General features: G+C 36.1%; 6 protein-coding genes and 1 non-coding gene across 13 annotated transcripts in view; 3 read left to right on the forward strand and 4 right to left on the reverse strand.

The window, feature by feature from the left end:
* LOC111492151 (mitogen-activated protein kinase homolog MMK1-like) lies at positions 1-24,370 on the reverse strand. The gene is made up of 7 exons (XM_023141402.1): positions 24,360-24,370; positions 5,764-6,187; positions 5,510-5,639; positions 3,087-3,224; positions 1,259-1,591; positions 769-949; positions 1-393 (listed from the first exon to the last, which is right to left on the reverse strand). The coding sequence occupies exons 2-7, from the start codon at positions 6,003-6,005 to the stop codon at positions 218-220; spliced, it is 1,200 nt and encodes a 399-aa protein (XP_022997170.1). The 5' UTR covers positions 6,006-6,187; positions 24,360-24,370; the 3' UTR covers positions 1-217.
* On the forward strand, positions 7,341-10,344 carry LOC111492190 (60S ribosomal protein L5-like). The gene is made up of 9 exons (XM_023141455.1): positions 7,341-7,408; positions 7,875-7,944; positions 8,037-8,128; positions 8,376-8,502; positions 8,610-8,689; positions 8,827-8,943; positions 9,419-9,553; positions 9,654-9,823; positions 9,909-10,344. The coding sequence occupies exons 1-9, from the start codon at positions 7,406-7,408 to the stop codon at positions 10,030-10,032; spliced, it is 918 nt and encodes a 305-aa protein (XP_022997223.1). The 5' UTR covers positions 7,341-7,405; the 3' UTR covers positions 10,033-10,344.
* LOC111492198 (proteasome subunit beta type-5-like) lies at positions 11,313-14,496 on the forward strand. Of its 2 annotated transcripts, none has more exons than XM_023141466.1 (8): positions 11,313-11,441; positions 11,921-12,044; positions 12,136-12,265; positions 12,578-12,684; positions 12,916-13,050; positions 13,158-13,261; positions 13,937-14,037; positions 14,118-14,496. In XM_023141466.1, the coding sequence occupies exons 2-8, from the start codon at positions 11,931-11,933 to the stop codon at positions 14,243-14,245; spliced, it is 819 nt and encodes a 272-aa protein (XP_022997234.1). In that variant the 5' UTR covers positions 11,313-11,441; positions 11,921-11,930; the 3' UTR covers positions 14,246-14,496. The 2 variants fall into 2 exon arrangements, with proteins under 2 accessions (XP_022997234.1, XP_022997235.1); XM_023141467.1 differs by having other exon boundaries at positions 11,324-11,455.
* LOC111492246 (protein kish-like) lies at positions 15,255-17,921 on the forward strand. Of its 2 annotated transcripts, none has more exons than XM_023141533.1 (5): positions 15,255-15,507; positions 16,063-16,118; positions 16,221-16,327; positions 17,069-17,103; positions 17,632-17,921. In XM_023141533.1, the coding sequence occupies exons 2-5, from the start codon at positions 16,116-16,118 to the stop codon at positions 17,697-17,699; spliced, it is 213 nt and encodes a 70-aa protein (XP_022997301.1). In that variant the 5' UTR covers positions 15,255-15,507; positions 16,063-16,115; the 3' UTR covers positions 17,700-17,921. The 2 variants fall into 2 exon arrangements, with proteins under 2 accessions (XP_022997301.1, XP_022997302.1); XM_023141534.1 differs by having other exon boundaries at positions 15,265-15,507; positions 16,014-16,118.
* Positions 19,117-21,157, reverse strand: LOC111492225 (60S ribosomal protein L17-2-like). Its single transcript, XM_023141500.1, has 7 exons — positions 21,032-21,157; positions 20,896-20,932; positions 20,715-20,755; positions 19,827-20,057; positions 19,639-19,741; positions 19,468-19,535; positions 19,117-19,380 (listed from the first exon to the last, which is right to left on the reverse strand). The coding sequence occupies exons 1-7, from the start codon at positions 21,032-21,034 to the stop codon at positions 19,312-19,314; spliced, it is 552 nt and encodes a 183-aa protein (XP_022997268.1). The 5' UTR covers positions 21,035-21,157; the 3' UTR covers positions 19,117-19,311.
* On the reverse strand, positions 20,144-20,272 carry LOC111492539. The gene has a single exon (XR_002719894.1). It is a non-coding gene; the product is annotated as a small nucleolar RNA snoR74 (small nucleolar RNA).
* LOC111492099 (endoplasmic reticulum metallopeptidase 1-like) overlaps positions 21,957-26,513 on the reverse strand; it is an 11,642-nt gene continuing 7,085 nt past the window's right edge. For 2 of the 5 annotated variants that reach the window (XM_023141294.1, XM_023141292.1), the window contains exons 18-22: positions 23,759-23,919; positions 23,488-23,570; positions 23,324-23,409; positions 22,192-22,532; positions 21,957-22,005 (exon numbers count right to left, since the gene is read on the reverse strand). In XM_023141294.1, the coding sequence (XP_022997062.1) occupies positions 22,389-22,532; positions 23,324-23,409; positions 23,488-23,570; positions 23,759-23,919 (474 nt within the window). In that variant the 3' untranslated portion in view covers positions 21,957-22,005; positions 22,192-22,388. Of the gene's footprint in view, positions 22,006-22,191; positions 22,533-23,323; positions 23,410-23,487; positions 23,571-23,758; positions 23,920-26,377; positions 26,475-26,513 lie in introns of those variants that run through there. The other 3 variants (XM_023141293.1, XM_023141295.1, XM_023141296.1) reach the window with 3 other exon arrangements.

The following is a 26,513-nucleotide window of genomic DNA, read 5'->3' on the forward strand; positions in this document are numbered from 1 at the left end:
TTAAATTAAAGAACAGCATGACGAGTAGTAGAAAAGGCAGCAGATACAACTTTATGAAGATTCTTCCCGTCCTGATTCTGGCCATACTCAGACAAATTTGATTCCAAAGCCAATTCAGTCGAGAATGCAGTTAATATACACAAAGGAATTAATAATGAACGTACAGAATAAAGGGACCATACAGATCAAACAATCCTCCAGTTAATAACATAGCTCATTATTGCTGATAATACTCGGGGTTGAATGCAAGCGCCTCTCGATAGATCAGCTCTTTCATCTGTTCCTCCGTAAGTGCGTGCTGCTCGAAATCAAAGCTGAAGGGAGTCAGGCAGACAGGCTCATCACTAATGTCATGCAATGATGTCAAATAAGGATGAGCTAGAGCATCTTCAACTGCAAAAACATACACAGATGTTCATAGACAGAGCCTATCAGTAAGAATGGTTATTAGAAGAACCAAATGTTAGCATATCTGCCGCCATGCAGAGACAGGTCACAGTTTACATGATGTTCTTGATATTTTGAAATCAGACAATGGTGAACTAACCAAAGAGAGAATATGTTCGAAGAAACGGGGTGAACTGACCGAGAATGGTCATCTACATAGTTCAGAAATCAGACAATTCAAACAGACAAGCACCCGAACGAGGAAATCAATCATTTAGGATTTATATTTCGTTGAAGAGATTGATGAATTATTATTGCCCTATGATCAGACAACAGGATAGGAACTTAACAAGACTGCAAGCAATTGCACTAGTAACTCACCGGTAATTCTCTGTCCTGGATCAAATGTTAACATCTTCTCCACCAGATCAATGGCTGCAGGATGGACATGTGGAAACTTTCCAGTAAATGACTGCCGATGGTAATAAGGAAGTTGGCGTATGTATCTTTTAGCATTCTCGTTCAAGAAACCGAGTTCAGCCTCTGATGGAGTGCCAATCAGCTGCATGATAGAGCAGAGCAGAGCAGAGCAGACTAAACCAGTAAACAAATGGTTACCACTGAGAACACGAATTGTTTGCGAAGACGAAACCAAACTATCAAAATTAAAAACTAAAAGATTGGAATGCAAAAGTAAGCATGTAGCACCTGCTTCAATCGAATCAGCAACACACAAAAGCATATTAATTTTCTCTTTTTTTTTTATTCATATAAAAGAAAATATATCATTGAAATCAACTTTCTCTGATGAGGTGACAGAGATATGATTATGCTAGTGTAGTGAACCAAATCATGAAGAGTATCAAAGTACCTCCAAAAGCAAGCGTAACTGATGCACATGATCTCGACCGGGAAACAAGGGTTTCCGATCCATCAGTTCCATAAAAATACAACCAACAGACCAGACATCGATAGCTGCTGTGTAGTCAGATGAATTAAGTAAGAGCTCTGGCGCGCGGTACCATCTTGTAACCACATATTCTGTCATAAAGTCGGTTTCAGAAGTAACACGAGCAAGTCCAAAATCGCATATTTTCAGGTCACAATTGGCATTTAATAACAGATTGGAAGGCTTCAAATCTCTGTGCAGAACATTTGCTGAATGTATGTACTTCAATCCTCGAAGAATCTGGTACAGGAAATACTGCATGATGCATAAAGACAGTAATTATTTTATGTAGAAATAGAAACTAATGGTAATATCTCACTAAAGGATGTTTAACATGGCCACAGGCTGCTTTATAAGCATGATTGGATGAGTATGAAGGCACAAAAAAATTCCATGCATGTTTAACACTAGGTTATTAGTCTTCAATATCAACATCTGCCCAACGTCTTGAAAGATCCAATGCCAAAAGTTACCAAGTTTCTGTAACGGCCCACATCCATCGCTAGCAGATATTGTCCTCTTTGGGCTTCCCCTCAAGGCTTTAAAATGTGTATGCTAGGGGAAAGTTTCCACACCCTTATAAATGGTGGTTTGTTCTCTTCCCCCGCCAATGTGGGACATCACAATCCACCCCCCATCGGGATCCAACGAGCAATCGATGTGGGACCGCCCCCAAATCCACCCCCTTTGGGGCCCAGCGTCCTTACTGGCACACCGTCTTGTGTCTACCCCCCTTCGAGGAACAACGAGAAGGCTGGCACATCGTCCGGTAACTTGGCTCTGATACCATTTGTAACGGCTCAGATCCACCGCTAGCAGATATTGTCCTCATTGAGCTTCCCCTCAAGGCTTTAAAATGCGTCTGCTAGGAGAAGGTTTCCACACCCTTATAAATAGTGGTTTGTTCTCCTCCCCAACTAATGTAGGACATCACAGTTTCATTCTTTAATCCCAACATCAATGGAATTAAACTAGAGCGCATTTGTTGAAAACACAAAGCATGAAATTTCGCAAATACCATCCATATCCCTACGCAAAGAAGAACGTATGATATCACAAGATTATCACCAATTAATTTTGGCTAGAAAATATACATCGCCACACTTTTCACTAAAATAGCTGATTAGAAGAAAGGAAGATTAATTGACCACTGGCACTATAAAACCTTTAAGTAAAAAAAGACGGTTTTCATCAAACCAACAAACATAAGAAAAAAATACAAATTCATAAAATATCACAAACAAAACAAAGACCCAAAGCCACTGAGGGGAAAACATAGAAACAGGGCATTGTTGCGAGGTAGAGGACTAGGCATCCACCAAAAACCTAAGATCAAGAATAAACAGAGAGTGAGAGAGGGAGCAATAAAAAAATGTGACACTCATCATAACATACAACAGTCTCCTATCCACAAAAATAACGCACTACAGTAATTTCCATTAACCTCCAACCATCTTTGTGATTACTTCATCTGAAACAGGACTTATGCCACCCTACTAAGAGTAGCTTGTTTCGATCTTCTAAAGCTAGCTCAGGATTATGAAGAAGCATGGTAACAATCCTGTTGCCAACCAAATAAGATTATTCTATATTAATCTTAGCCTCCTAACTTACTTCATAAATGCTTCTGAAGACATTCTAAAAATGATGGGAGGAATGCATACGTTCCAAATGACCCAGAGGGTTGACATCTGAATAAATTTTAAAATGCAGATATAATCCACCAACAAGGACATATACAGAATGTAACCTGACAATGCTCCTCTGATAATGCTTGGTTTGAACGAATTATTTGATGAAGGTCGGTATCCATCAGCTCATATGCTATATAAACATCGTTAAATGTTTCCCTTAGAGGCGGAGGTATGATATCCCTAATTGCAACAACCTGAACCACCATCATCAGTAGTACAATTAAACCAAAATAAAAAAAAAAACACAATAACTTGTCTCATTAGGGGCAGTGCCATAGCCAGCTATGTGGAATGCCCTTAACTTAAGACATCATATATAATTGTACAATAATTCAATTTGGTGTAAGGTACAAAACTTTCAGATCATTATTGTGCGAGTACAGAAATTACAACCAAGCTGAGAAAATAGTGCATAGAGTTAAGAGAAAAATAGAATAGATCAAATTTCAATGTACTCGACCTAAATTGCAAACATTTCAGAGATTAGAACACCAATAAGACAACGTGTAGATGATATGATTTAATTTGCAGTTTATCCTTGATAATTTTACAATTCCTATGAATTCATGCAAATGAGATATATACAATCCAATTGAGTTCTTTTAAGTGTAGATGGTTGGTGATCTTTATCTCAGTAACTACAGCCTTGGATGAGAATCCACACAAAGTTTATAATATAACAAAAAAATAATGAGTTTTTTTAGTATTATGTTTTTTCCCTTCTCTTTCCACTTTGTACTTTCTCATTCAATTCCTTTTTAACTCTAAGAAATCATATATATGCACATACATTTATATAAGAAATCACATTTTTATTACGAGAAATGAAAGAATATACAAAAATACACAAAAAAAAAAGGAGTACAATCCTAACCACAGAAAATTCCTCCCCCGATTTTTCCACCCCTCTAAAATTCTATTATTCCACTCAATCCAAACCCACACACAAGACTATAATGAAGCTAGCCTATCACGGAGCTTTACTCTTCTCTAGAAGGGAGAACTCAAAAGCACCACCTCCGGCAGAGCCCTACCATCTCTGTTCCAAACCCAACATACATCTAATGACATAGCTCTAAAGGTAGTGAGCAAATTGGTAACCTCATAACAAATGATTCAGGTCCTCCTCGTGTCTCCTACGAACAGTACACATGCAGGAACAAAACATGGGAAGAATGCCTTTGAACACGATCCAAAGTCTTAAGTCTCCCATGTAAAACCTATCACGCAAACATCATAACCTTCTTTGGAATTTTAACTTTCCAGAGAGGAGAACATCAAGGCAACAAGGGAAGGAGAATGAGAAGATAAAATAAGAAAAAAAAGAATGGCAAGAGAAGCCCCTAGAAGAATCGGGGTCCAAAACCTAACATCGTTTCTCCCTAGAATGATATGCTGGTTTTGAAGAAGAGAAAGAAGACTTGTGACTTCCAATGCCTCTCTGTCAGATAAAGGATATTGGAAGCCTACTAGCCCTTTTTTTCCTTCTTCTTCTTCATTCAAGGAGACAAGTATAATGTCACTAGCGGTTTTAACATTAAGCATGGAGAGTTGATAAAAGGCTGAAAATAGAGCTAGATAAGTCAGGAAGAAGAAGGAAGGGCAATTTAAAATTCGATTGAAGCAACAAGAGAATACGCACTTAGAGCTTCTTGGACATTAGCAAAAGAACCAGTCAGTCCCAATGAGTGTTTGTAATAAAATAGCAGGAAAGGCAAGGAAAGAACTTAATTGGTTTTTGACTCACTGTGGAGATTACAGACTCTCCCTGTAACAAAGGCAGAAGGAGTTTCACCTTTCCTCTTCCCTTTTCAACCAATTCACAATGAAATCCAACATTAGTCGAGTCTCTTTCTAACTGTTTTTCCTATTTCTCTTACACCTTCATTATCCATGGCGAAAATCTTGTTTCCCAGTAGTGAGAAAAGAGACAACTTTTCTTAATGCAGTATAATAATAAAGTACTCTCATGCTACACATGAGTTTATAGAAAAACCAGTGAGGTTTCAGTATGAAAAGGCTTGTCACCTAGTAACTTATATATTTTAGGAGTTCTAATTTTCAATTCAGACTTAGGGACAGCATAATGTGTTTTTTCCGTGTAAAATGATCGTTGATTGTGACATAAAAGTGTAGACTCAATGCAGGAAAAAACATTCTTGCCAAAAAGCCCAATATTGTAAAGGAATTCTTCATTTTTTTTTTCTTTTTTGGGTATGTTTCGAAATTATTGCTTCGTCACGGACTCTCCAAGAATAATTCTTTCTACACATGGAGCAGATGAAGAAAGGAAAATGGAAATGATGCCAGTTTCGGTTAATTCAGAGAGAGACAAAAAATGCAATTTACTAATTAGGCAAGAACTTCAACCAATGTACAGAAAATGCAAATTTCTACTCTTCCAGCTTTCTAGATCATCAAAGACGATGAAAAGGTGAACGAAACAACATTCCGCAATATCTTATAATCACTCACTGACGTTTTCATGATCCATGTGCCGAAGAAGCTTGATCTCACGAAGAGTTCTCTTAGCATCGATCTTGTTGTCAAACGCATTAGCAATCTTCTTGATCGCCACGTGCTCGTTTGTCTCGGAGTTTAGAGCAGAACTGAACAATCAACGCGCATTCCCCCAAATCAACAACAGCAAACAATTACACTACAACAATCAGAACTTCAAAAAAATTGGGGGAAAGAAGAAAACAAAACACACAGAAGATGGATCGTACAGACCAGACGATGCCATAAGCGCCTTTGCCAATAGGCATAATGGGAGGCTTGTACTTAGCCGTAACTTCGAAGATGTTACCAAAGATATTGTACTGAATAAATCTCGCTCCATGGCTCAAAGTCGCCGGAATATTTTCCATCCCCATCGACGGTGGCTGGTGCGCCGCCGGGTCATGCTGCGACGGTATAGACGCCGCCTCCGACATGACGGCGTCGTCCGGCTGAGAAGCTCCTCCGTCGTCCATTAAAATTGCGTCCGGTATCAAATCGATTGCCTTTTTTTACCAGCTGAATGTGAAAAAAATCAAAGCCCTAGAGCTTAATTTAGATCAAACTTGAACAAAAAACGAATGGATCTGATCTGATCGTCCCTCCTCCTAAAAGTTGCCGCAGCCCTTATTCCTTGTTGTTGTTGTTCTTCTTCTTCCTTTATTGTTGTAAAGTTATATTTTATCCTCGGATGATTAACAGAGAACGCAGCGTTCCCCACGACAGGGATGAAATTTGCAAAGAAACAAATTAGTTAATTTATTATTTGCATTCATTTTTTAAATTTTGTAATTAATTTCATTTTCATATTATTTTTTTCTAAATTTTTTATATATACGAAAAAAACAATTAAATATTTAAAATAATAATAATAATAGTCGATTTAGTTAAATAATATATTTTTTAAATGTTATTTCAACGTGTCGAATCTCCAAGTTGGGTTCCCGACCCATTTAGCTAACGAATTCGTTCCTTCTTCATTTAAACGATGACTTTTTACCCTGTTCAAGATAGGTCTCCGAGGAATCGGGCATCTGTAATAACATTTGATTCCGATGTTGTATATCATTGAATTTTACTTTTAATGGACCGTTGATTCTGTAAGATGAGATAATAAATTGTTTCCAAAATCGAAGAATGTAACCCTAACCTTTAATTGATTAATTGAGTTTCACTCGTGTTGATCACCAGATAAAATAAGTTAAAAAGAGTATAGCGTAGTATTGGAAATTATGTATTAATTATTACTATTTAATGTTAAGAATAAATTGATGAATTTACCAGATGCTTACAATTTAACTTGTCAACGTAAAAATTGCCCACTAGTTAAACACACTGAACTTGAACCTAAATTAGGTTAAGGTCAAGGGAAACTCGAGTCTATAACGTCGAAATAATCTAGTCCAAGGTTCACGTTAACACTGGCAAGACACGTTGCGGGCTAAATAGTCCAAAGGCCTACCTTAGCCATGATCGACGAGGGCAAACTCGAGGCGGGCTATGTTTCAAGGGGTGTGATTTGCATGCTTGCAACCGAGGTTGAGTTTATTAAACTCGGAATAAGATAAAATAATATTTTTTATCATTTAAAATTAAAAAATTAATAGAAAAAATAAAAAATTGAGGAATGTAGACATTTTTAAAAGTTTATAAATTAATTTTATAATTCAACCAATAAAACAGCTCCAAATGTCAATAAATAATTTACTCGAACAGTGTAGTAAAAAAAAAAAAATCGGAACGATCTGAGCCGTTGATTACGTCGCCTTAGGGTTTATATAAATAGAAGATCCTTCGCCCGAAAAGCTCCTCTGATTGCTTCGGTCGTGTCCGCGTCTCTCATTCTCTCAGTTTACTTCAGGCCTCAGCTTCGGAGATGGTGAGTTTATGCTCAACTTCTAATGAATGTTCTCTTCATTTTATAGCGTTCTTGAACCTCAGATGAATTTTAGCTTTCAGCCAAGACAATGGTACAGAAGTTAGCTGCATTGCATCTCATTTTCCGTTCTTAAACAAATTTCACGAGGATCTGAACGCTGCATTTGCTTTCATTTCGGGAATATTCTTGCATTGAATTGATATGTACCGTAGTTTAATTGAGTTGTTTTTGAAAATATTGTTACTCATTTACAATTCTTGTTTCTGAGTATTTAATTCAAGTATATAGGAATTCTGAGTCGTATATATAGTTCTATGTGAATTGTCCCGAAGATGTTTGAGACCTTCAAACGTTTTTGGGAATGATTGAAGCAAGTTACTGCATCGTTTCTCTTAATTTTGTTATCAGCGTTCGTATCATTATTGCTCCCAGTAATCAAACATGATTTAATAATTGTTTTTTTCAGGCTTTCGCAAAAGCTCAAAAGACGAAAGCGTACTTCAAACGCTACCAGGTCAAATACAAGAGAAGAAGAGGTATTTCCAATCTCTTTTTGTTTATCACGATGAATCAAACTTGAAAAGTTAATTGTCGGCTTCTGATTGTGCTATCTTCTGATAATGTATAGAGGGCAAGACCGATTATCGGGCCAGGATTCGCCTCATTAATCAAGACAAGAACAAGTACAATACTCCCAAATACCGCTTTGTGATTAGATTTGTATCCTCATTCAGTTGTCTAAGTAGTTCAAGTGGTCATTTGTGTTATTTTCCAATTATTTCTTGATGAACTTGCAATGAGTGGTTTTGGTCTTCCTTAATTTTCCAGTCCTGAATTTTCTGTAACTACCTTTGAATACGTTTGCCGTTACTATCTATCATTACTTTTTTATGAGTATTTTTAATTATGAAGGGTGAGCTGTAGTTATGTTCACTTGAGAAACTGGAACCTTAACATTCATATCTAGACTAACAAGGATATTACCGCACAAATAGTATCTTCTAGCATTGCTGGTGACATGGTTCTTGCCGCCGCTTACTCTCATGAGTTGCCTCATTATGGTCTTGATGTTGGTCTAACAAATTATGCAGCAGGTACTACTTTTGCTATGTAAGTCTCTCGGGGGCTGAGTTTTTTGATCTTTTACTAACTTCTTGTCCCTATCTTCATTTGTCTGGAATGGTGTATGACTCTTGTTTAGCCTATTGTACCGGGCTTCTCTTGGCTCGCCGTGTCTTGAAGAAGCTTGAGATGGATGATGAGTACGTGGGTAATCTTGAGGTATCCTATCCACGCCCTCCCATCACCATATAGAAAAGAGAAATTGAAAGCAAAATTAAATGAAGTTCACCTCTTCTGTTATGGCTTATGCCCCTTCAATTAAACTTTTATCGACTGAAAGTGGTTTTATAAATCAGGTTTCTGGAGAGGATTTCTCTGTGGAACCTACAGATAGCCGAAGGCCTTTCAGAGCCCTCCTTGATGTTGGTCTAGTCCGAACAACAACAGGAAATCGTGTTTTTGGTGCCCTCAAGGTATATTTAGTTAGTCCATTTAAGATCAGCTGCAAGATCCGTCTTTTTTCTGCTATTTACGGTAGTTTTATACGGTTTGGTCAATGTTACATGAGTGGTTTTAGCTATTTTTTAAAACCATGGCTGGATACAAAATGAGTAATAATATATCTTGTTAAACCAATTATATGTATGTGACATATGTATAAGGGTGTGTTTGACGCACATATTTCTGTATTTTGTTCTAACATCTGGTCAGTCCACGTTTGAGCTTTGGTATTCGTGATAATTTAACTGCTGATTATAGTTACGATTAGAAGTTTTTAAGTTCGATGTAGTAACTGATTGCATCATAATCTGGAAGGTTGCAAATTTCGTACTGGGAAACTTTATCTAACATGTATCCGCGTTCTTCATAATGTCGGTGGCCCTTGGTATCTTTTATCAAGCTGTTGTATTTTTGGAGACTGAAGCTATGAATTTTCACGTCACACAGGGAGCTTTAGATGGTGGATTGGATGTTCCACACAGTGTCAAGAGGTTTGCTGGTTTTTCAAAGGACAGCAAGGAGCTCGATGCGGATGTTCATCGTAAATACATATTTGGAGGGCACATCGCAGCCTATATGAGGGTAAACGTTCAGAATTTAATATTAGAGCATAGTGAAATTAGAATAGACATTAGTATTCAGTCATGAATGATTGTGTTCACTCTCGAGTTGTATTCCTCAGTCCTTGATGGAGGATGAGCCGGAGAAGTATCAATCTCAATTCAGTGATTATATCAAGAAAGGGATCGAGCCCGACAACATCGAGGAGTTGTTGAAAAAAGTTCATTCTGCAATTCGTACCGAACCACTTGCAAAGACGACTGTGAAGCAACCACGAAAAGAGCACAAGAGGTTAATGGCTAACTCTCTATGTTTCTCATGAATGAACTATCATTTTAGTTTCTGGTCTTCCATACTTATGTGGTTCGTCCGATAGGTATAACCTGAAGAAGCTCACATATGATGAAAGGAGGGTCAAGTTGGTCGAGCGTTTGAATGCATTGAATTCTGCTGCTGGAGCTGATGACGATGACGATGATGATGAAGAGGATGAAGAGTGATTCAACTCGGTTGCCTGCAATTGCAACACAGTGTATTTCAACCTATTCCATCATTACAAGCCATTTAGTTTAGGTAATCCGTAGATTGTCTTCTTTTTTTTCAGTCTCCCTGAGGCGATTTTGCAGCATTTTAAGTGTTAGTTTTAAGCTTGCAGAGTTCAATTTAGAGATTTTGAGTTCGTTCATACCAATTGCATCTCTTATTTTCATGCTGTTGGCTGTTGGTTGGACAGATTGTTTGATGCTTGTCAGTGATCTAGTCTTCACAAAATTTAGAGGAACTATCATGTCCTTTAGTATATTTCATTTAAAATATAGATGGGTTTCAGTTTTTGTTTTTTCCATTATTTTTTTCTTTTTAATTCATTTAAAAGATGGTTGTGTAATGGACATAGTTATATTTAAGGCTTGTTGTACTTGTCTCGGGCATGTTATCTATGGTCGCCTCAAAATGTATACAAGGGGATTTGACTGGTCGTCAATTCTTTCTATTCGGGATATGTGATTGTCTCGGGCATGTTGTCTATAGTCGGATGTTCGTTTCAAAATGCCTCAAAATATACACAAGGGGTTTTGACTAGTCATCAATTCTTGGATATGTGCTATCAAAGTTGCGGTTGATGCTGGCGTTTCTCTCCATTTTCTTTCTTTTTCCATGTTCTTATTCTTATGTGGCTCTTGAAGTTGTTGACCCCCTTTGATTGAGATTTTTGTCGCTGAATTTTTATTTTAATTTTTAAGATATAAGAATTGATTGCTTGGCTGACATAATGGTCGGGAGATCATTTATAAATATTTTCGAAGTTTGAAATATTAAAGTGTTTTGCTTTTGAGATGTCAAAAATTAAATACTAAAAGTGTATTTTACCAATATATATTCTCAATTAAAAATCGTAAGACCAAATAATAAAAGAGGAAAAAAAATGGAAACCATAGAATTAAATTTGATTTTTAAAATGACATACAATCTCGACCTAATTAAGATCAATTTTTTTAGCTATTTTTTTTGTATTATTGAAAAAAATAATTTTTTTTATTAAAATATTAGTAAACGAAATATAAAATATTGGTATCTAAATAAAAAATTTAAACTATATGCAAACCATAATAATCAATTATCTAATTTAACCTTAATTTTTGCTAATAGATCAAATTAGATTGAGGTTTGGTCAAACTTGGGCCAGCAGGCCCTAAGGCCCAAACTTGCCAGTATCGAAAGCCGCAATAAAAATGTGGCCCAGGCCCATTATACCCGATGGTTTCCTGGAGGACAAGAAACTGACCTTCGATTTCCCTGTAAACGTCCTCATTTTTCCCTCCATTCCGATCATTTCCTTCGAGGCTGTGTATCTCCGTTTGGTTGTAGTTCCTGTTTTTTGTTCTCATATTGCTCTAGAGTCTAGCTCAAGGTAAAGTTGAAGAAGTAAGATTTTGTTCTTTTTCGTTCTTCGAATTCATATGCGGATTCACGATATATTGTAGATTGGAATCAGTGTCTATCGTTAGGGTTTTGGTATCGACATGTTTTCTTATATGAAAGTTGCGTGCATTTTGATGAATTTACGGATCTATTTATGATTTCTGATAGAAATCGAGGAGAGGTACTAAGATGTCGATTGTATGATTCTATTTTTTATGGTCTTGGAGCTTTTAGTGTCGCTTGATGTCAAATCGATTAGTGCGTATATTGGTTTTTGGACGTGTTTTGATCATTTTTCAAGGCTGGGTGTTCTAGTTAGTTAATTGAGTGAAGTAGTACTTGCTCGGTCATCAGCATTGATGTGGGTGTTTCTCGGGATTTTTCTTTTTCTCAAACTTTGATCTTGTTGTGTGGATAACTTCTTCGTAATATGAACTGTGTACTGAAGCTTTATTCGGTCATTGACAGAAGTTGAAACATGAAGCTCGATACCAGTGGTCTTCAAACAACAGCTCCGCTGTTTGGGCCAAAGATGGAGTTCATGGAAGGGTTTGCAGCTGCTCCATCCTTTGAGATCCCTAATTCCAGTGACGTAATTTGTAAATCATTTCTCATACGGCTTTCTGGCTGCATATTGTTCTGTAGAATTGCTTTTTCTGATTTTGATATTCTCCGTGTTTCAGTTTGACGGCTTTCAAAAAGATGCCATTCAAATGGTAAAGCCAGCAAAAGGAACAACCACACTGGCTTTCATTTTTAAGGAAGGAGTCATGGTTGCTGCTGATTCGCGTGCCAGCATGGGAGGCTACATATGTATGCTAACTTTAATACGTGTTCTTCAAATAAATTGTAGATTTAATTTCTAGATGTGGTCTGGTTTGTATACCATGAACTATAAATTGCTATTTTAAGGTATTCTATCCCTTTTAACGATTAGAAGTTTGGGACTGTGCCCTATAGAGAGAATGTTCTTTGCAGCATGATGTGTTTATTCACATTTTCCTGTTTAGATTTGTGCCGGTTGTCCTCCCTCCCCCTATCCTCCATTGTATTATTAGTTATTATGTTGTTATTTGAGTAGCTTACTTCGTTTTGAACTAAGTATTTGCTATTAAATTTGTTCAGCATCGCAATCTGTGAAGAAAATTATTGAAATTAATCCTTACATGCTTGGTACAATGGCTGGAGGTGCTGCTGATTGTCAGTTTTGGCATAGAAATCTCGGTGTCAAGGTAATTGGCCCTTGTAGGACTATCAGCTTTTATTTAGATTGGGTTACCTGGTATTACAAGCGTTAAGATCTCATTACCTCTACTTTTAGAGTTTTCCAGTCTCAACAACTCAACTTGTATGTGCACAGTCAGATATTTATTCTTCTCTATTCAACCAATTGTTCCTCGCCAAGATGATATTTTGGATTTTTCCCTTGTGGTTAGCTGATCATAATATTTTACATGATTTAGTGCCGCCGACATGAACTAGCCAATAAGCGTCGGATTTCAGTTGCCGGAGCATCAAAATTACTGGCCAATATTCTGTACTCCTATCGTGGAATGGGTCTCTCTGTTGGGACTATGATTGCTGGATGGGATGAAACAGTAATAACATATTTATTTATTTTATTTTCTTATTTTATGATGAAAATTGTTAAGATGTTAATTTATTCTCTTATGATCTATAACTTACCTTGATCTGTGCATTTTAGGGTCCTGGTCTATATTACGTAGACAGTGAGGGAGGAAGGCTCAAGGGAACAAGATTTTCTGTTGGATCTGGTTCTCCTTATGCCTACGGTGTCTTGGATAATGGGTAAGTGTGATCCTCCGTTATCGGTCTGTCTTCAATATTTCTCAATCCAGTAATTTTCTTATGAACTTCTTATAATATGTTATAGGATAAACAAGGTAGTTTTTGAACCGCCATGATTTGGCATGAATGCCTGGTAACGTTTTTGCACATGAAAAAGAATATATCAAAAGTAAGGAAAGATAACTCCATGATGATCATCTGCTTAAGGCAATAAATTAAATTTGTGAGAGTACTAGTAAGGGTATATAATGGAAATATTAGTAGGATATTAATAAGGGATATGGTGCTAATTAGCTAGGGAGTGTTGGTTACAAATAGATGGAGTTAGGGTTTTGGAGGTGATCATTTTGATGGATTGTCCATTGTGAGACTTCGGGAGAGAGATAGCCCTCTTGAAAGGGATATTGTAATTTCTTCATTGATATTGCAATATAGTTAATTTAGTGGTTTCTTGTATTTTCTGGGTACCTAACAGGCGGCCACCTACATAAAATATTAAACTAAATTTGTAGTCTTATAGATGTTTAAAAAAAGAAAAAATCAAGCTACCAATATTTGGTAAGAAACATTTTGTTTCGAAAATTAAGAAATGTTAATTGATGTGGTGAAAAATTCCTCTGTATTCTTTCCTCATCTTTTCATCTACTTTAATTTATGTATATTAATTCATGGCAGATATCGGTACGACTTGTCTGTAGAAGAAGCTGCTGAACTGGCTAGACGAGCTATTTATCATGCAACTTTCCGAGATGGAGCGAGTGGTGGAGTTGCTAGCGGTAACCCTCTCGTATTGCTCGTTTATGTGCTTGTCCAAATGTTTTCCTCTTGACTCTGTGACTTGAATCCCATTGATCAGTTTATTACGTGGGACCAAATGGATGGAAAAAGCTATCTGGCGACGATGTAGGAGAACTTCATTACAACTACTATCCCGTGACGCCAACTACAGTGGATCAGGAAATGGCTGAAGTAACCGCTGCTTGACGATCCCATATAGACAGACATGAGCAGGTTGAGACATTCTCTCTCCCTATTCATTTGTGCTTCTGGGGGGAACTGATTCTAAAGAGATTGCTTTAGATGTGGAGTTTTTAAAGTATTATGGGATCCTTAATATGTTTGATTGGATCATTCTGTCCTGTTAGTCGAGTTATAATAGCTGCATGGAGAAGAACATTGTTTGTGTTTCCTAAACTTTAGATCCCTTGCTTATCATGCTTGTTCTTTCCAGTTTAGTGAGCGACGTATCTTTTGTGTTAGAACAACTGAAACTGAATCTATATATATATATATATACACACATATATATATATATAGCAGTACTAGTATCTTTTGTGTAGCAGCATTAATCTTTTCTTCTTCCTTTTTTTTTTTTGACTGTTCAAGAGTAATTGCAGCCGGTTACTTCCTAAGCAAGTAATCTGAAGAAGGAAATATCTGGTAAAGGAAGGACGTTTTCTAGGCATTGAAATGGTTATATTCTAATATAGTTTCCATTTAAAGAGGAAAAATCTTGAACTTAGAAGTGGCTATAACACCAAGAGAGACATAGCCTTCAAATGGGTTTGAGATGGGAAGAGTCACGTTCTAGTTACTTTCTAGCCCGCAAGCTCCGAGATGAGTTCGTATATTCGTTCGTATATTCGTTCGAATAATTAACAACAAAAGCAAAATTTAAAAGACCTTTTTAGTCACATTCCGACCATCTTAAGTAAAAAGATTCTATTACGGTTCAAAAGAACTTAACTTCATTTGTCCTCTATTTTTTTTATTAATTAATGAAAAATAATTAACAACAAAAGATATCTATTTTTAATTAATGAATTATTAACAACAAAAGCAAAAATTAGGATAAAAGCGTATAAATATTTAAATTTATGGGCAAAATTAAACCATATAAAATTAGAGAAAAGATTAAATGAAAATTAAATTCAGAAAATGTCGGGGGTAAAAGTAAAAGTGAAAGTATAAAAATTATAAATATAAATAAATTATTTTTTTAAAAAAATTGGTCATCGTTGGGAGTCGTCTGAACCGCGGAATCATCTATTTTTGACAATCGGAGGTTAATTCTCAGTCAGAAGTTGTTCGCTTTTGCTCGCCGCCGCTCAAATCCTCGGCTCTTGGGAGGTCAAGAAGTTCCTTTCCTCCGCTCCTTTCGTTTTCGAAGAATTGCGATCTGACACGCCCCGGCGAGTTGAATCGGACCCGCTCTTTCTTCTCTTATCTCCGTTTATGCACCTTCGGTAAGTATTCTGTGTTTTTCTTGGATCAGTTGCAAGTATTCTGTGTTTTTCTTGGATCAGTTGCAAGTATTCTGTGTTTTTCTTGGATCAGTGTTTTCGACGTTATGGGATTTCACCTTAGAAGATTTAGCTGAATTTAGGTTTGGGGATTAATGGGGTTGAACCGATTGCTTCTAGCGTTATCGAAATATTCGAATCTTCGCTGAAGAAAGTTAATGTTTTAACATTGTTATCTATCCTTCGATTTGTAATTCGATTTCGAGGTTGATTCTTCAAGATTTTAATATGTATCAGGAACTACATTTTGTAATAGATTATACACAGCGATAGCTTAATTTAGCTCTGTTGTGTTCCAAAATCTTACTGGAAACTTCAGATTCGTGTTTTGCCTTTCGTAGAAACCGAAGATTCGATTTTATTTGCTGTGAAATTTTCGAATTATCAGAAGGGGTTGTTATCAATGCGAGATTTAGGTTGTAACCATGAAAAACTAGGGATGTGTGCAGGATGAACTTCTTTGGGTCCGTTGCTAACTTGTTCTTAACCTATTTCTAGATTGAATTGAAGGAGAGGATTGATTAGCGTGGATAATACCTGTCCCTTCGAATATGGTAATGGATCCTTGTCTTTGGTGTTTGGACTATGGACATTTTCATAGCTTGGATAAATAGAGAAGCTTCTAATCACTAACATGGTTATCTTTGGTTTTGCAGTCGGCTCTGTTCAATTTTCATTCCTTTCTGACAGTAATCCTATTGGTAATTTGTACCTGTACTTATGTGAAGATGCATTTTCCTGCTATTCTTGAGCAAAGAAATGGGTATTTCCTTCAGGTTTCTTATGCTATTTACTGCATTCAGATAAACATAGAAAATCAGGTCTCAAACATGTTGGGAAGTGTTTTGATTTTTACATTTCTTGTTGCGGCTCTCCTTTTCTACTTCCTACATGATTGGAGTTAATTTGATGCTTGGAGAGATCCCCCATTCTTTCCCTAACTTCCTATTTTTGAATTTCCCATTCAATATGATAGGCGTCGATTTATGTTAGGTTTATCATGGTGGAGTATTTATCTATGAGATCCCACATCAACTGAGGAGGGGAACCAACTATTCCTTATAAGGGTGTGGAAGCATCTCCCTAACAGATGAATTTTAAAACCGTGAGGTTGACGGCGATACATAACGGGCCAAAGCGGACAATATCTCCTAACGGTGGTCTTGTGCTATTACAAATGGTATCAGAACCAAACATCGAGCGGTGTGCCAACGAGGACGCTGGGCTCCTAAGGGGGTTGGATTATGAAATCCCACATCGGTTGGAGAAGAAAACGAAACATTGTTTATAAGGGTGTGGAAACCTCTCCCTAACAGACGCGTTTTAAAACTGTGAGGCTGACGGCGATTCGTAACGGGCCAAAGCAGACGATATCTACTCGCAGGAGCCTTACATTAGCATTGACATGTTTGTTCTTGCTATGCAAAATCATTGCCTCTTATTTTCAAAGTACGTGTACATTATAAATGCTATATCATTTTTAATCGAGTTGCTCTTCCAACAGGTTTCGTGGCTTCTTTTGGAAAGCAGCCAGAATAGGTAGGCTTCTTGGTTAAATTTGCGTAGTTTCTCTTAACCATGAATTGTTTGCTGGAACAAGTCATGAGAACTCTTTCTTTATTCTCTCCTCTTTGTTTATTCCATCATTCGTTTCTTTATGGACCCACATTTCTGATTTTAACAATTGTACTCTATAATATGATCACTTACCTTCCTTTTCTCTCAAACTGTCAACAAAATATCTTAGAAATGACTCAACAAACAATCATAAGGCTACTTTGGGAGCTTGAAACCTGTTCAGGCACAGGGTTCAATGTTTCCCAAATGCATCTTCTTTCCTTATCTGATGATTTCCTACAAAGTTAAGGGCTTGAACTACAAAATAAGTACAGTTTCTTCATATTAAAAGAACTATCAGTATTGTGTCGGCCTGTTAGATATGTAGTGATCAGCAGCTGTTGTTGTCCATATTAGTTAACCATATGTCAATTAGGATGGCTTAGTTTTTGTTGGCAGTTATATGATGCATTATTATCTGACAGGATGATGTTCTTGTTTGTGAATCAGGTGAACGTTTGAGTCCTTGGGTAGCTGTGGGATGCTTCTCAATGGGAGTCTCGATAATTTTCTTCTGAGCTATGCCTCTATATTCCCTGTTTTGTGGGTTATTTAGCATGTTGTGCTTTTACAGTCTTATTTTAGTAATAGGGTGTTTGAAATTAGAGTTCTGTAGTGATATGGTTGAAAGCTATTTAAATCCATTATAAATTCACCAGCATTCCATTAGTCTTATCAAAAGGGAAGATAATTGCTGTGTTACTTTATGATTCTTATCAGGAAAATTAAGGAGTTTATCATTGTTGGATGGTCACATGATGAACAGAAATAGGTTTCACTGAAGTTTCTCTAGTGCTTTATACTTCTCTACGGAAACTTACCATTTAGGTTCTATCACTTGCCTTCCTTCTGCTTTGACTGGTTTCTGTGACCTCACTGCAATTATTTTGAGGGTTGTTTTAATTTAGTGTTTTCGAGTTGTCGGGTTGGGAGATTCAAGTCTTTGACATATCTAGGTCAAGAGTATATGCTTAAATTAGTTGGGTTATACTCAAGTTGACTATAGATATGTAATCACTTTAGCTATAAAAATATTATGGACTCGATTTTATAAAGTGTGACCAATCTCTCAACTTTCAAGTTCTGTCCAATGTTCGTGTCTAGACGAAAATATGAGTATATACTTGCGGACTAAACGAAACAAAATTATTCCCTTCCTTTTCACACACATCATATTGTGGGTTTTTTTTTTTTTTTTCCCCTTTTTCTGGTAGCTATTCCTTACAATTTTCCTACCTGAATGAGAGGGGATGATGAGGAAGACGGCCCTTATAGGTAATGGGCTTTTTAGCCCATCACTAGAAAACCGTACTAAATGAACTGGGCTTGACAATTATCCAGCCCAGTCTAATAAGACGACAAGTAGTTCTGAACAGAACGACAATAAGCTTGGCTTTGGTTTTAGGCAGTAGGTTTCTGTAGACACAAATACTTTTTCTATTATTCTTCCCAATTTTAACTCATTTGGTTAATTTTATGTCTAATATTTCTTCCTCAGCCTATCTTTAATTAAAAAAAAAACATGTTAATCAAATTATGATTATCTACCGCAAAGAAATCATCCTTCGTATTGAAGAGAATTCAAGTAAAAAATAACCTAAGATCGATTATTTCGGATTTGCCTGTTTGGATTCTCGTCCTTCTCAGTATGTATGTGAGGGAAAAAAAAAAAATAACAAACAGAACCAAAACTTTAATAAATGACACTTATCCCAAATGCACATTCTATGGTTAAATAAAGCAAGAATGCATTTCAAATGACTTTTCAACAGCTTAAAACGCCGTTTATGCACTTAAATGTTAGTTGAATCACCCACCAATTTTAATGTTCGAGAGGACGAAAGCACTGGCCTAACCATTTACTCAGATCGGGGTGAAGGCTTCTTAAATGTTAGTTTAGCAGCAGAAGGAAATTAAGGCGTCAAGAGATCTCATCAGAAATAAAAGCAAGTACCCGAATGTGATTGCAACTTGAAGAAAATTGAAGCTAGAAAAGGTTCCACATAAACCATGTCACACAAAACATCTAAATAATAATCCTTAGATCTCTATATAATGACCAATAATTAAACTCACTTCAAAAAAGAAATGGCATAGCAAAACCCACAACAGAGTTTATACTCATGCCAATCAAGAGGAAGCACCACTACGGAGAGCTTGACCTTTCTTAGGTTTGCCAGTCGCCAGCTGAGTCTCGGGCTGTAAATGAAATACAAACAATAAGAAATACGTTTACCCAATAAATTCTTTACATCATAAAAGTAGTTAAGAAGTCTGTTTGATTACCTCCTTCTTAACAGCCTCTTCTTTTTCAGACAAAATCAGCTCAATATGGCAAGGAGAAGACATGTAAGCTGCCAACCAAAAAGAAAAATGGAATGGAAATAGAAAGGTAAGGCAATATGTTGAAGCATGAACTTCCATAGAAATATTAAGTAAACTGTAGCAATAACATACGGTTGATTCTTCCATGAGCACGGTAGGTGCGACGCCTTTGCTTCTGAGCTTGGTTCACCTGGACGTGAGATACGTGGAGCAAATCAACATCCAGACCCTTAACCTGAAAGGCAGAAACAATTATTAGCAAGAGAAAGAAAAATACTATAACACCAGTTCAGGGAGAGACAAAAAGTGGAAACACATACTTCAGCATTGCTCTCAGCATTCTTAAGCAAATCTAGAATAAACTTGGCAGATTTGACAGGCCAGCGACCTTGGCCATTGGAATGTCTATTCTTCGCCTGAGCGGTTCTTCCAACACCACCACAGAAGCGACGGAAGGGAATGGCCTGCTTGTGGGCAAGTACATCCTCAAGGTACCTCTTCGCCTTGGCCAATGGCAACTTTCTGATAGCATGTGCAGTTTCCCTTGTGTTCTATAAAATGTAAAAACAAACAAGTTGTGGTGAGTCTATGCAACAACATATAGTAACGAAATATGCAGGTCAAAGTAAAAGCTCAATTATGTAGCATCATTTACTGAACCTTCAGACACTATTAGTTACAGAGGTTCACCCAATAACAAGGCATATAATTTCCCTGAAGTTTACGAGAGCCCTGTTCACAGAAGGCAACAGAGCCCTGCTTTTATCATCAGGTTAGCCAGAAGTATAAAGGAGAGTTATTGTTTGACGAAAGAAACTCACTTGTATGACTATAGCTATTAATCTCATCAGAATCAAGCATTAATATTATATGAATTAGACTTTTAGCATTCGCTCTCATGCCCTAAAAATTCAAAAGCTACTAGACGGCAACTGCGATTGTTTTTTGAAACGAACATTTTAAGATGACATCACTAACAAACGCCCTAATATACTATCACTTAAATCAATCAATTACATACAGAAAACTATTGAAGGACACTCAATAAGAGAACGAAGCATGTTAAACAAAACAGAAAATTATATGCGAGGTATCAAATTGGGAGTCGAGCCCATGAAAAAACACACCATTCAATTTCTAGTTCATAGTACTTCTATTTGATTGTTATACCGAAAGAATGCAGATCAACAAAGCGGAATAAACCCTACCTTAAAGTGGACTCTGAGGTCCGAGCCACGGGCTTTGCAGGCTGAAAAGAGAAACAGCAGGGTGTCAGTTCAAGGCGAAAAGATGAAAATACAAACCGATAGACAATAAACAAATCAAATCAGAGTTACGAACATGAATCGAACAAGATCCATAAGAAAAAGTGAGGAGAAAGAACATTACACTTGGTGGGATTGTCTGGTTCCCTCGAATACTTCACCTGAAACAACGAACAAAAACCGGAATTGAAGATTAATAGCTAACGAAAAACTCAGATGACATCGTAAGGTAGGGGAAATCAAGAAGATAGAAGACGAACCATGGCGACGGCTGCAACTTGGGGTTGTGAAGAAAAGTTGGATTCCGCCGTGAACAGAGAGGAGAAATGCTTGAATTAGGTTTATAAGGAGAGAGGGAGAATCCCTACAAAGCCCTAAAAGAGTCAAAGCGGGCTGAAGAGCAACCCAATTTCTGGTTTGGGCTCACTTGGGCTTGGCCCATTTTGTATATTTCTCATAGTAATTATAATTGTTATTTTATTTAACAAGAAAACAAATTCTTTTATATAATAATAAAAAAATTATTTAACTATAAAATTTCAATTTTATTAAATTGACCTTAAACTTAGATAATAACTAATAAACTTAATATATATATATATATATATAATATAATTTTAATAATTTAATAAATTATAGTTTCAAATATGGTTATAAAAAATTATTATGCATACAACATGAAATTGATACAAAAGGTATCAGAACTAAGATTTTTGTTGGAGTTTGTGAAATGGGACAAAATTGTTTAAACTTATTTTCTGAATAGCTTTATTTTGAAATTAATGATTTTGTGAATATTTTTACTATATATATAGTGTGTGTGTGTGTGTTAAAAATTAATGAAAATTCTTTTCATAAATAATTTTGCTATAATATTGTTTAATTATAGTCCATTTCATAAGCATTACAATAATAAAAAAAAAATAAGTGTGACAATTACTACCATTTTAAAAGAATTCTTTTAAAATAAAATCAAGCCTAAACCTCCATTGAGTTGTTGTTTACGAAAATTTAGTTCTTCATTGATTCAATAATACCTTTAAATTTTAGAAAATTGTATTAATTGATTTTTAAAAATGACATTAAAAAATTACTGTTATCATTATTAGGGGAACGGAATCAAGAGTGAAGAGAGAGAGAAGGAACCCCGGAGGGGAGAGAAGAATACAATTTACTGAAGACGACAGACATAAGATATGTACTTTTGACTAAAAGATCAAAAGTTTAAATCTCTCTGCCCGAAACTAAAGAAATTCGAGTAAAATTGAAAACAAAATTTTTAAAACCTTACTTATAAATGCTTTTACCTATTTAATTGTTTTGTAATCTATTTATAAGGATTATCTTAAAAAAAAAATAAGGCAAAAGTTTTAAAATTTAAAAAAAAAATGGAAAAAAAAGAGAGAGTTTAGTATAAGACTAGGGATAACAGAAGATCACAGCTATCGTACAAATAAACTAACTAAGATCTTTAACATTAAAACCTATGGGCCTGGTTGGATGGAGGGGTGGAAGAACTGCTCCTATGTAGAAAGAAGCATCCAACAAGTAGAACCTGAACCCGAACCCGAACCGGATAAGCTATAAGTCTTGTGGAGGCAAGTAACTCAGGCCGAATCAGAAGGTATAAGTAGACATGAAGCTGGAATAAGCAATGACATCAACCCAGTCTGGGAAAAGACTTCTCAACCTCTTTACTTCATTAGTCAACTGTTGATCCAATACAGCCACGTCGATTCTCAATTTTTCCTCACTTTCAGCCTGCATGTTACAAAGAGGTGAGAGCATGAGTCTCATAAACAGGTCAATTGCACCTACATCTTAAAGAAACTTTGATGGCTCGGTATCGTGCATAATCGTTGCTTGATATCATGTTGCATCTTCAGAATGTAAGCAAGATTGTGCAGGTAGTCAAGAAGAAAATATTTTCGTGCAGGAAGAGGGTGGCTAATTATGAAATATTGATGAACGTGCTTATAGTGGGAGTTTCTCTGTTAATGACCCAAACCTTAGTAGATATTGTTCTATTTGGGCTCTCTCTTTAAGGGTTTCCCGTCAAGGTTTTAAAACATGATTATTAGGAAGAGGTTTCCACACTCTTATAAGGAGTGCTTTGTTTTCTTCTCCAACTGATGTGAGATCTCATAATCCACCTCCCTTGGGAGCCAAATGTCCTCGTTGGCACACCGTCCGATGTCTAGCTCTGATATCATTTGTAACAACCCAAGCCTACTGCTAGTAAATATAGTCCTCTTTGGACTTTTCCTTCAAGGGCTTCCCCTCAAGGTTTTAAATCGCGTCTGTTAAAGAAAAGTTTTCACACCCTTTGCCCCTCAAGGTTTTAAATCGCATATGTTAAAGAAAAGTTTTCACACCCTTATAAAGAGTGCTTCGTTCCCCTCTCCAACCGAAGTAGGATCTCGCATTTTCAATTAGAACAAGAGAGGTTAATTCATTTGCTGGAAAAAATCTTTAGTTACTAATATAAAGGTTAAGAGAAAAATGAAGAAATAATGAAATTGACTACTATAATATGAGCTTGTGGTTTGTACCTCTAGCCAGAATCTCCAGTTTTCATGGCTGGCTCCACTAAGTCTGCATATGTAAGAGGGCGGTCCACCAGCGAGTATCTCGGGCACTGTTCCAGTTTTATAATGACAACAACACGTCAAAAAGATAACGAACTTGAGAAACAAGTCGAGGTCCTTAAACTTACCTGGAAGCTTATTGTCTGCAAATGACCAATTTGATAAAGGCCCAGTGACATTGAGAACCGTGACCCAAACCTCCTCCAAGGAACTAGAAGAAGGATCAGGCATTAGAAACAAAACCAAGCTTAATATCAAAAGATCTAACACGCTTAATCCACCTAGAAGGTACTACGGACAGATTTTATTTTTGCTATCTTATATACGAATACAGTTCCCAATTATAAACAGGACCTGGCTTCTTCCAGCCTGAGGTAACAGCAGAATTGAGTTACATACCCTAGAGAAAGTTCCAAGTAGACCCTTCGAGATCCATGGTCTGAAATTGTTTGTGGTTTACTGGAAATCAAATAAGGGAAATGTATATCTTTCTTTGATGTTGATTCCTTGGCAGGAAACTTCAAACTTCTGGAGAACATGAAGGAAACTGGAAAAAGTGCCTGCGCAAGGAAAACAGCTCCGTGCACGGACCTATTAGATACTATTAAAATTTCAGAGGTTAAATTTGTAATTTAGTCTTTAAAATACATCAGAAACCTAAGAAAAATTTCAAAAACAAAAGATGGATTTTAATAAAGTACTTGCTTTAATATTCAAAAGTTGGCTAGGGTTTCAAAAAATGTCCTTCAAAATAGGTTAGAATACAAAGAAAACTAGATGTCTCAAAACGAGCCTTAAATCCTTCCATTTTCAAAGGATGCCTTGTTGAAGTACAGAATCATTAGTAACAACAGAGTCTAGGAGATCATATTCATCAAAAAACGAAAATAAATGACAAATAAGATAATAAAAATGTTGCATATTTCAACAAAACTGTCTGAATAACCGAGCACACGTGTGTGTGAACTAGTAAATACTCTAGCCCAATTTATTAGTGTACCCCCTTGTACTTCAGAGGCTCAGTCATTCTCATCTCTGTGTGTGTGATCTAGTAGATACTATAGCCATTTTATCGTTGAATCCCTTTGTATTTCACAGGCTCAGTCATTCTCGTCAGAAATAAAAAACAAAATTCATTGATAAGGAAAGAGGCTACAAACCAAAAGAGTTACAGAAAAGCTTTCAAGTTGGGTAGAAACGGAAGAACAGTAGCAACAATGATCTTCAACGTTGAAAGAAAATATTAAAAAAAAAGGATATGAAAAGAGTAAACCAGTTACTACCCTAATTGAAATGAACTTCAATATGCAATTTAAGACAAGAGATGAACTTACTGAGAAGTCAGAAAAAAAGTCAAATTTTCTTTCCCATATTAGACCAAGCATAACTTATGCATTGAATGAGACCAGCCGCAAGATTCTACTTGAATAGCTATAGAAAGCAATTCCAATGTTATGTTATACACTAGAACAATTGAAGAAATCTCCAGATGGACTAACTTTATTTCTAAAATAATTATCTTGCTATTTGCAACTTGCATCCTGATCTGGGTCGGTATGAACAATTTACACGATAGAGATTGGGTATCAAATCTTCGAGAGATGTAATCTCAATTGCTTGAAGTGAAAAACAAAAAAAAAAAAAACAAAAAAAAAAACAAAAGAAATATTGTGAATTACAGAGTTTAAAAATGAAAAAATGGACCTAATAAGGCATATTGCCATTCCTACAGAAGAAGATGAAGAAGAAAACATAATAGTCCAAAATTCAATTTAAGACGATGGTATTAGACATGTTGAAATCAATAAACATTTAATCAAAGAAAAGGTTAGAAGTGGTCAAATTCCACATTAGAGTAGCAATTAATCACTAAAAGGGTTTAAACTAGAACATGGGTGCCCAATTGATATTAGCAAGTTGGCTTTTAGAGATTATGGTCGAGCTTGGAAGAAAAGGTTGTCCTATATAAGGTTATCTTAAATATTTTCGGAGAGGAGACATTTTTTTGTGGCAAAGTAGTTCTTGCCTATAATATTTTTATTTATTTACTTATATTCTAATACTTCTAATGTAAAAGAGATCAAAAGGCTAGTTAAAAATATTTCTCGACATAAAGTAGCTAGGTGAGTCTCTAAGAAGCACATATACAAATACAAGACACGGATACAATAAGATACTAACACAGTAACACGTTATTTTTTAAGAATCCAGAACACGGACATGACAAGGACACATCCATTAGAAAATAGATCTTTAGAAGTATATATAACTAACTTTATACAGGAAGGATATCAAAGTCAAAAAGTTTATGCGTTTATATAATTCAAAAAGAAGTTTGATGTATTTCACTCTCTAACTTTATCTAAAGTCAAGCGTTTAATATGTGTCTTAAACAAATTTTGGACATATACTGATTTGATAGAACTATGTCTAACACATCTATTGTGCTAATAAGTTCCCAATACATAACCAACAAGTGTCAAAGTGTCCAACATGTGTTAAACACGGAGACGCTAGCAAACCTAAAGTCGTCGTGCCTAAAGTGTTTGTGCCTTTCAAGTTCATCTTATTATTTACCCTAAAACCAAGTGTTCAATATGTGTCTTGGACATATATTGATTTGATAGAACTATGTCTAACACATCTATTGTGCTAACAAATGTCCAATGCATAACCAACAAGTTTCAAAGTGTCCAACATGTGATAAACACGGAGACGCCAGCCAACCTAAACTCTTCGTGCCTGAAGTGTTTGTGCTTCTTAGGTGCATCTTATTATTTACCCTAAAGCAGCTCTTCTATTGAAACTTTATCTTATTGACTAAAATGAGCCTCCTTAGTACAACCGAAACTCTATAACAAGGTTCAAGAAATTGTTATCCGTATCTTCCCTCCATGAGCTAATTTGAAACTTCTATAAATTAATTCCATTTTACCATATCGCTAAACAGTGAGATGTAGCCAAACTCATAAATTAAGTTTCACCCGAAAAAATGTAAACAAAAATCAATTTAATTACCAGTAAATAGATGGAAAAAATGACACCCCCAAGCATCAGTGCATTTGACCCCCATTTGGGTGCTGTGTGAACTGCTATTCAGAGGGTTTGAATCAATCTAATTTCAATATAATTTCAGAGGTGTGAAAGAAAAATT

Source organism: Cucurbita maxima, unplaced genomic scaffold (assembly GCF_002738345.1).
Source record: "Cucurbita maxima cultivar Rimu unplaced genomic scaffold, Cmax_1.0 Cma_Scf00017, whole genome shotgun sequence".
Lineage (NCBI taxonomy): Eukaryota > Viridiplantae > Streptophyta > Magnoliopsida > Cucurbitales > Cucurbitaceae > Cucurbita > Cucurbita maxima.

Excerpts from the sequence above, each read along its gene's own strand:
- LOC111492151 (XM_023141402.1), bottom strand. The coding sequence starts at position 6,005 with ATGGACGACGGAGGAGCTTCTCAGCCGGACGACGCCGTCATGTCGGAG. Across the intron at positions 5,640-5,763 it reads GGCGCTTATGGCATCGTCTG|TTCTGCTCTAAACTCCGAGA; the intron begins GTCTGTACGATC and ends TTGATTGTTCAG. Across the intron at positions 394-768 it reads TCCAGGACAGAGAATTACCG|TTGAAGATGCTCTAGCTCAT; the intron begins GTGAGTTACTAG and ends ATGTTTTTGCAG.
- LOC111492190 (XM_023141455.1), top strand. Across the intron at positions 8,503-8,609 it reads TCTAACAAATTATGCAGCAG|CCTATTGTACCGGGCTTCTC; the intron begins GTACTACTTTTG and ends ACTCTTGTTTAG. Across the intron at positions 8,944-9,418 it reads GTGTTTTTGGTGCCCTCAAG|GGAGCTTTAGATGGTGGATT; the intron begins GTATATTTAGTT and ends CACGTCACACAG.
- LOC111492198 (XM_023141466.1), top strand. The coding sequence starts at position 11,931 with ATGAAGCTCGATACCAGTGGTCTTCAAACAACAGCTCCGCTGTTTGGG. Across the intron at positions 12,266-12,577 it reads CAGCATGGGAGGCTACATAT|CATCGCAATCTGTGAAGAAA; the intron begins GTATGCTAACTT and ends AAATTTGTTCAG. Across the intron at positions 13,262-13,936 it reads TACGGTGTCTTGGATAATGG|ATATCGGTACGACTTGTCTG; the intron begins GTAAGTGTGATC and ends AATTCATGGCAG.
- LOC111492246 (XM_023141533.1), top strand. Across the intron at positions 16,328-17,068 it reads ATTCTTGAGCAAAGAAATGG|GTTTCGTGGCTTCTTTTGGA; the intron begins GTATTTCCTTCA and ends CTCTTCCAACAG. Across the intron at positions 17,104-17,631 it reads TTGGAAAGCAGCCAGAATAG|GTGAACGTTTGAGTCCTTGG; the intron begins GTAGGCTTCTTG and ends TTTGTGAATCAG.
- LOC111492225 (XM_023141500.1), bottom strand. Across the intron at positions 19,742-19,826 it reads ATGCTGAGAGCAATGCTGAA|GTTAAGGGTCTGGATGTTGA; the intron begins GTATGTGTTTCC and ends TCTGCCTTTCAG. Across the intron at positions 19,381-19,467 it reads AAGAGGCTGTTAAGAAGGAG|CCCGAGACTCAGCTGGCGAC; the intron begins GTAATCAAACAG and ends TTTCATTTACAG.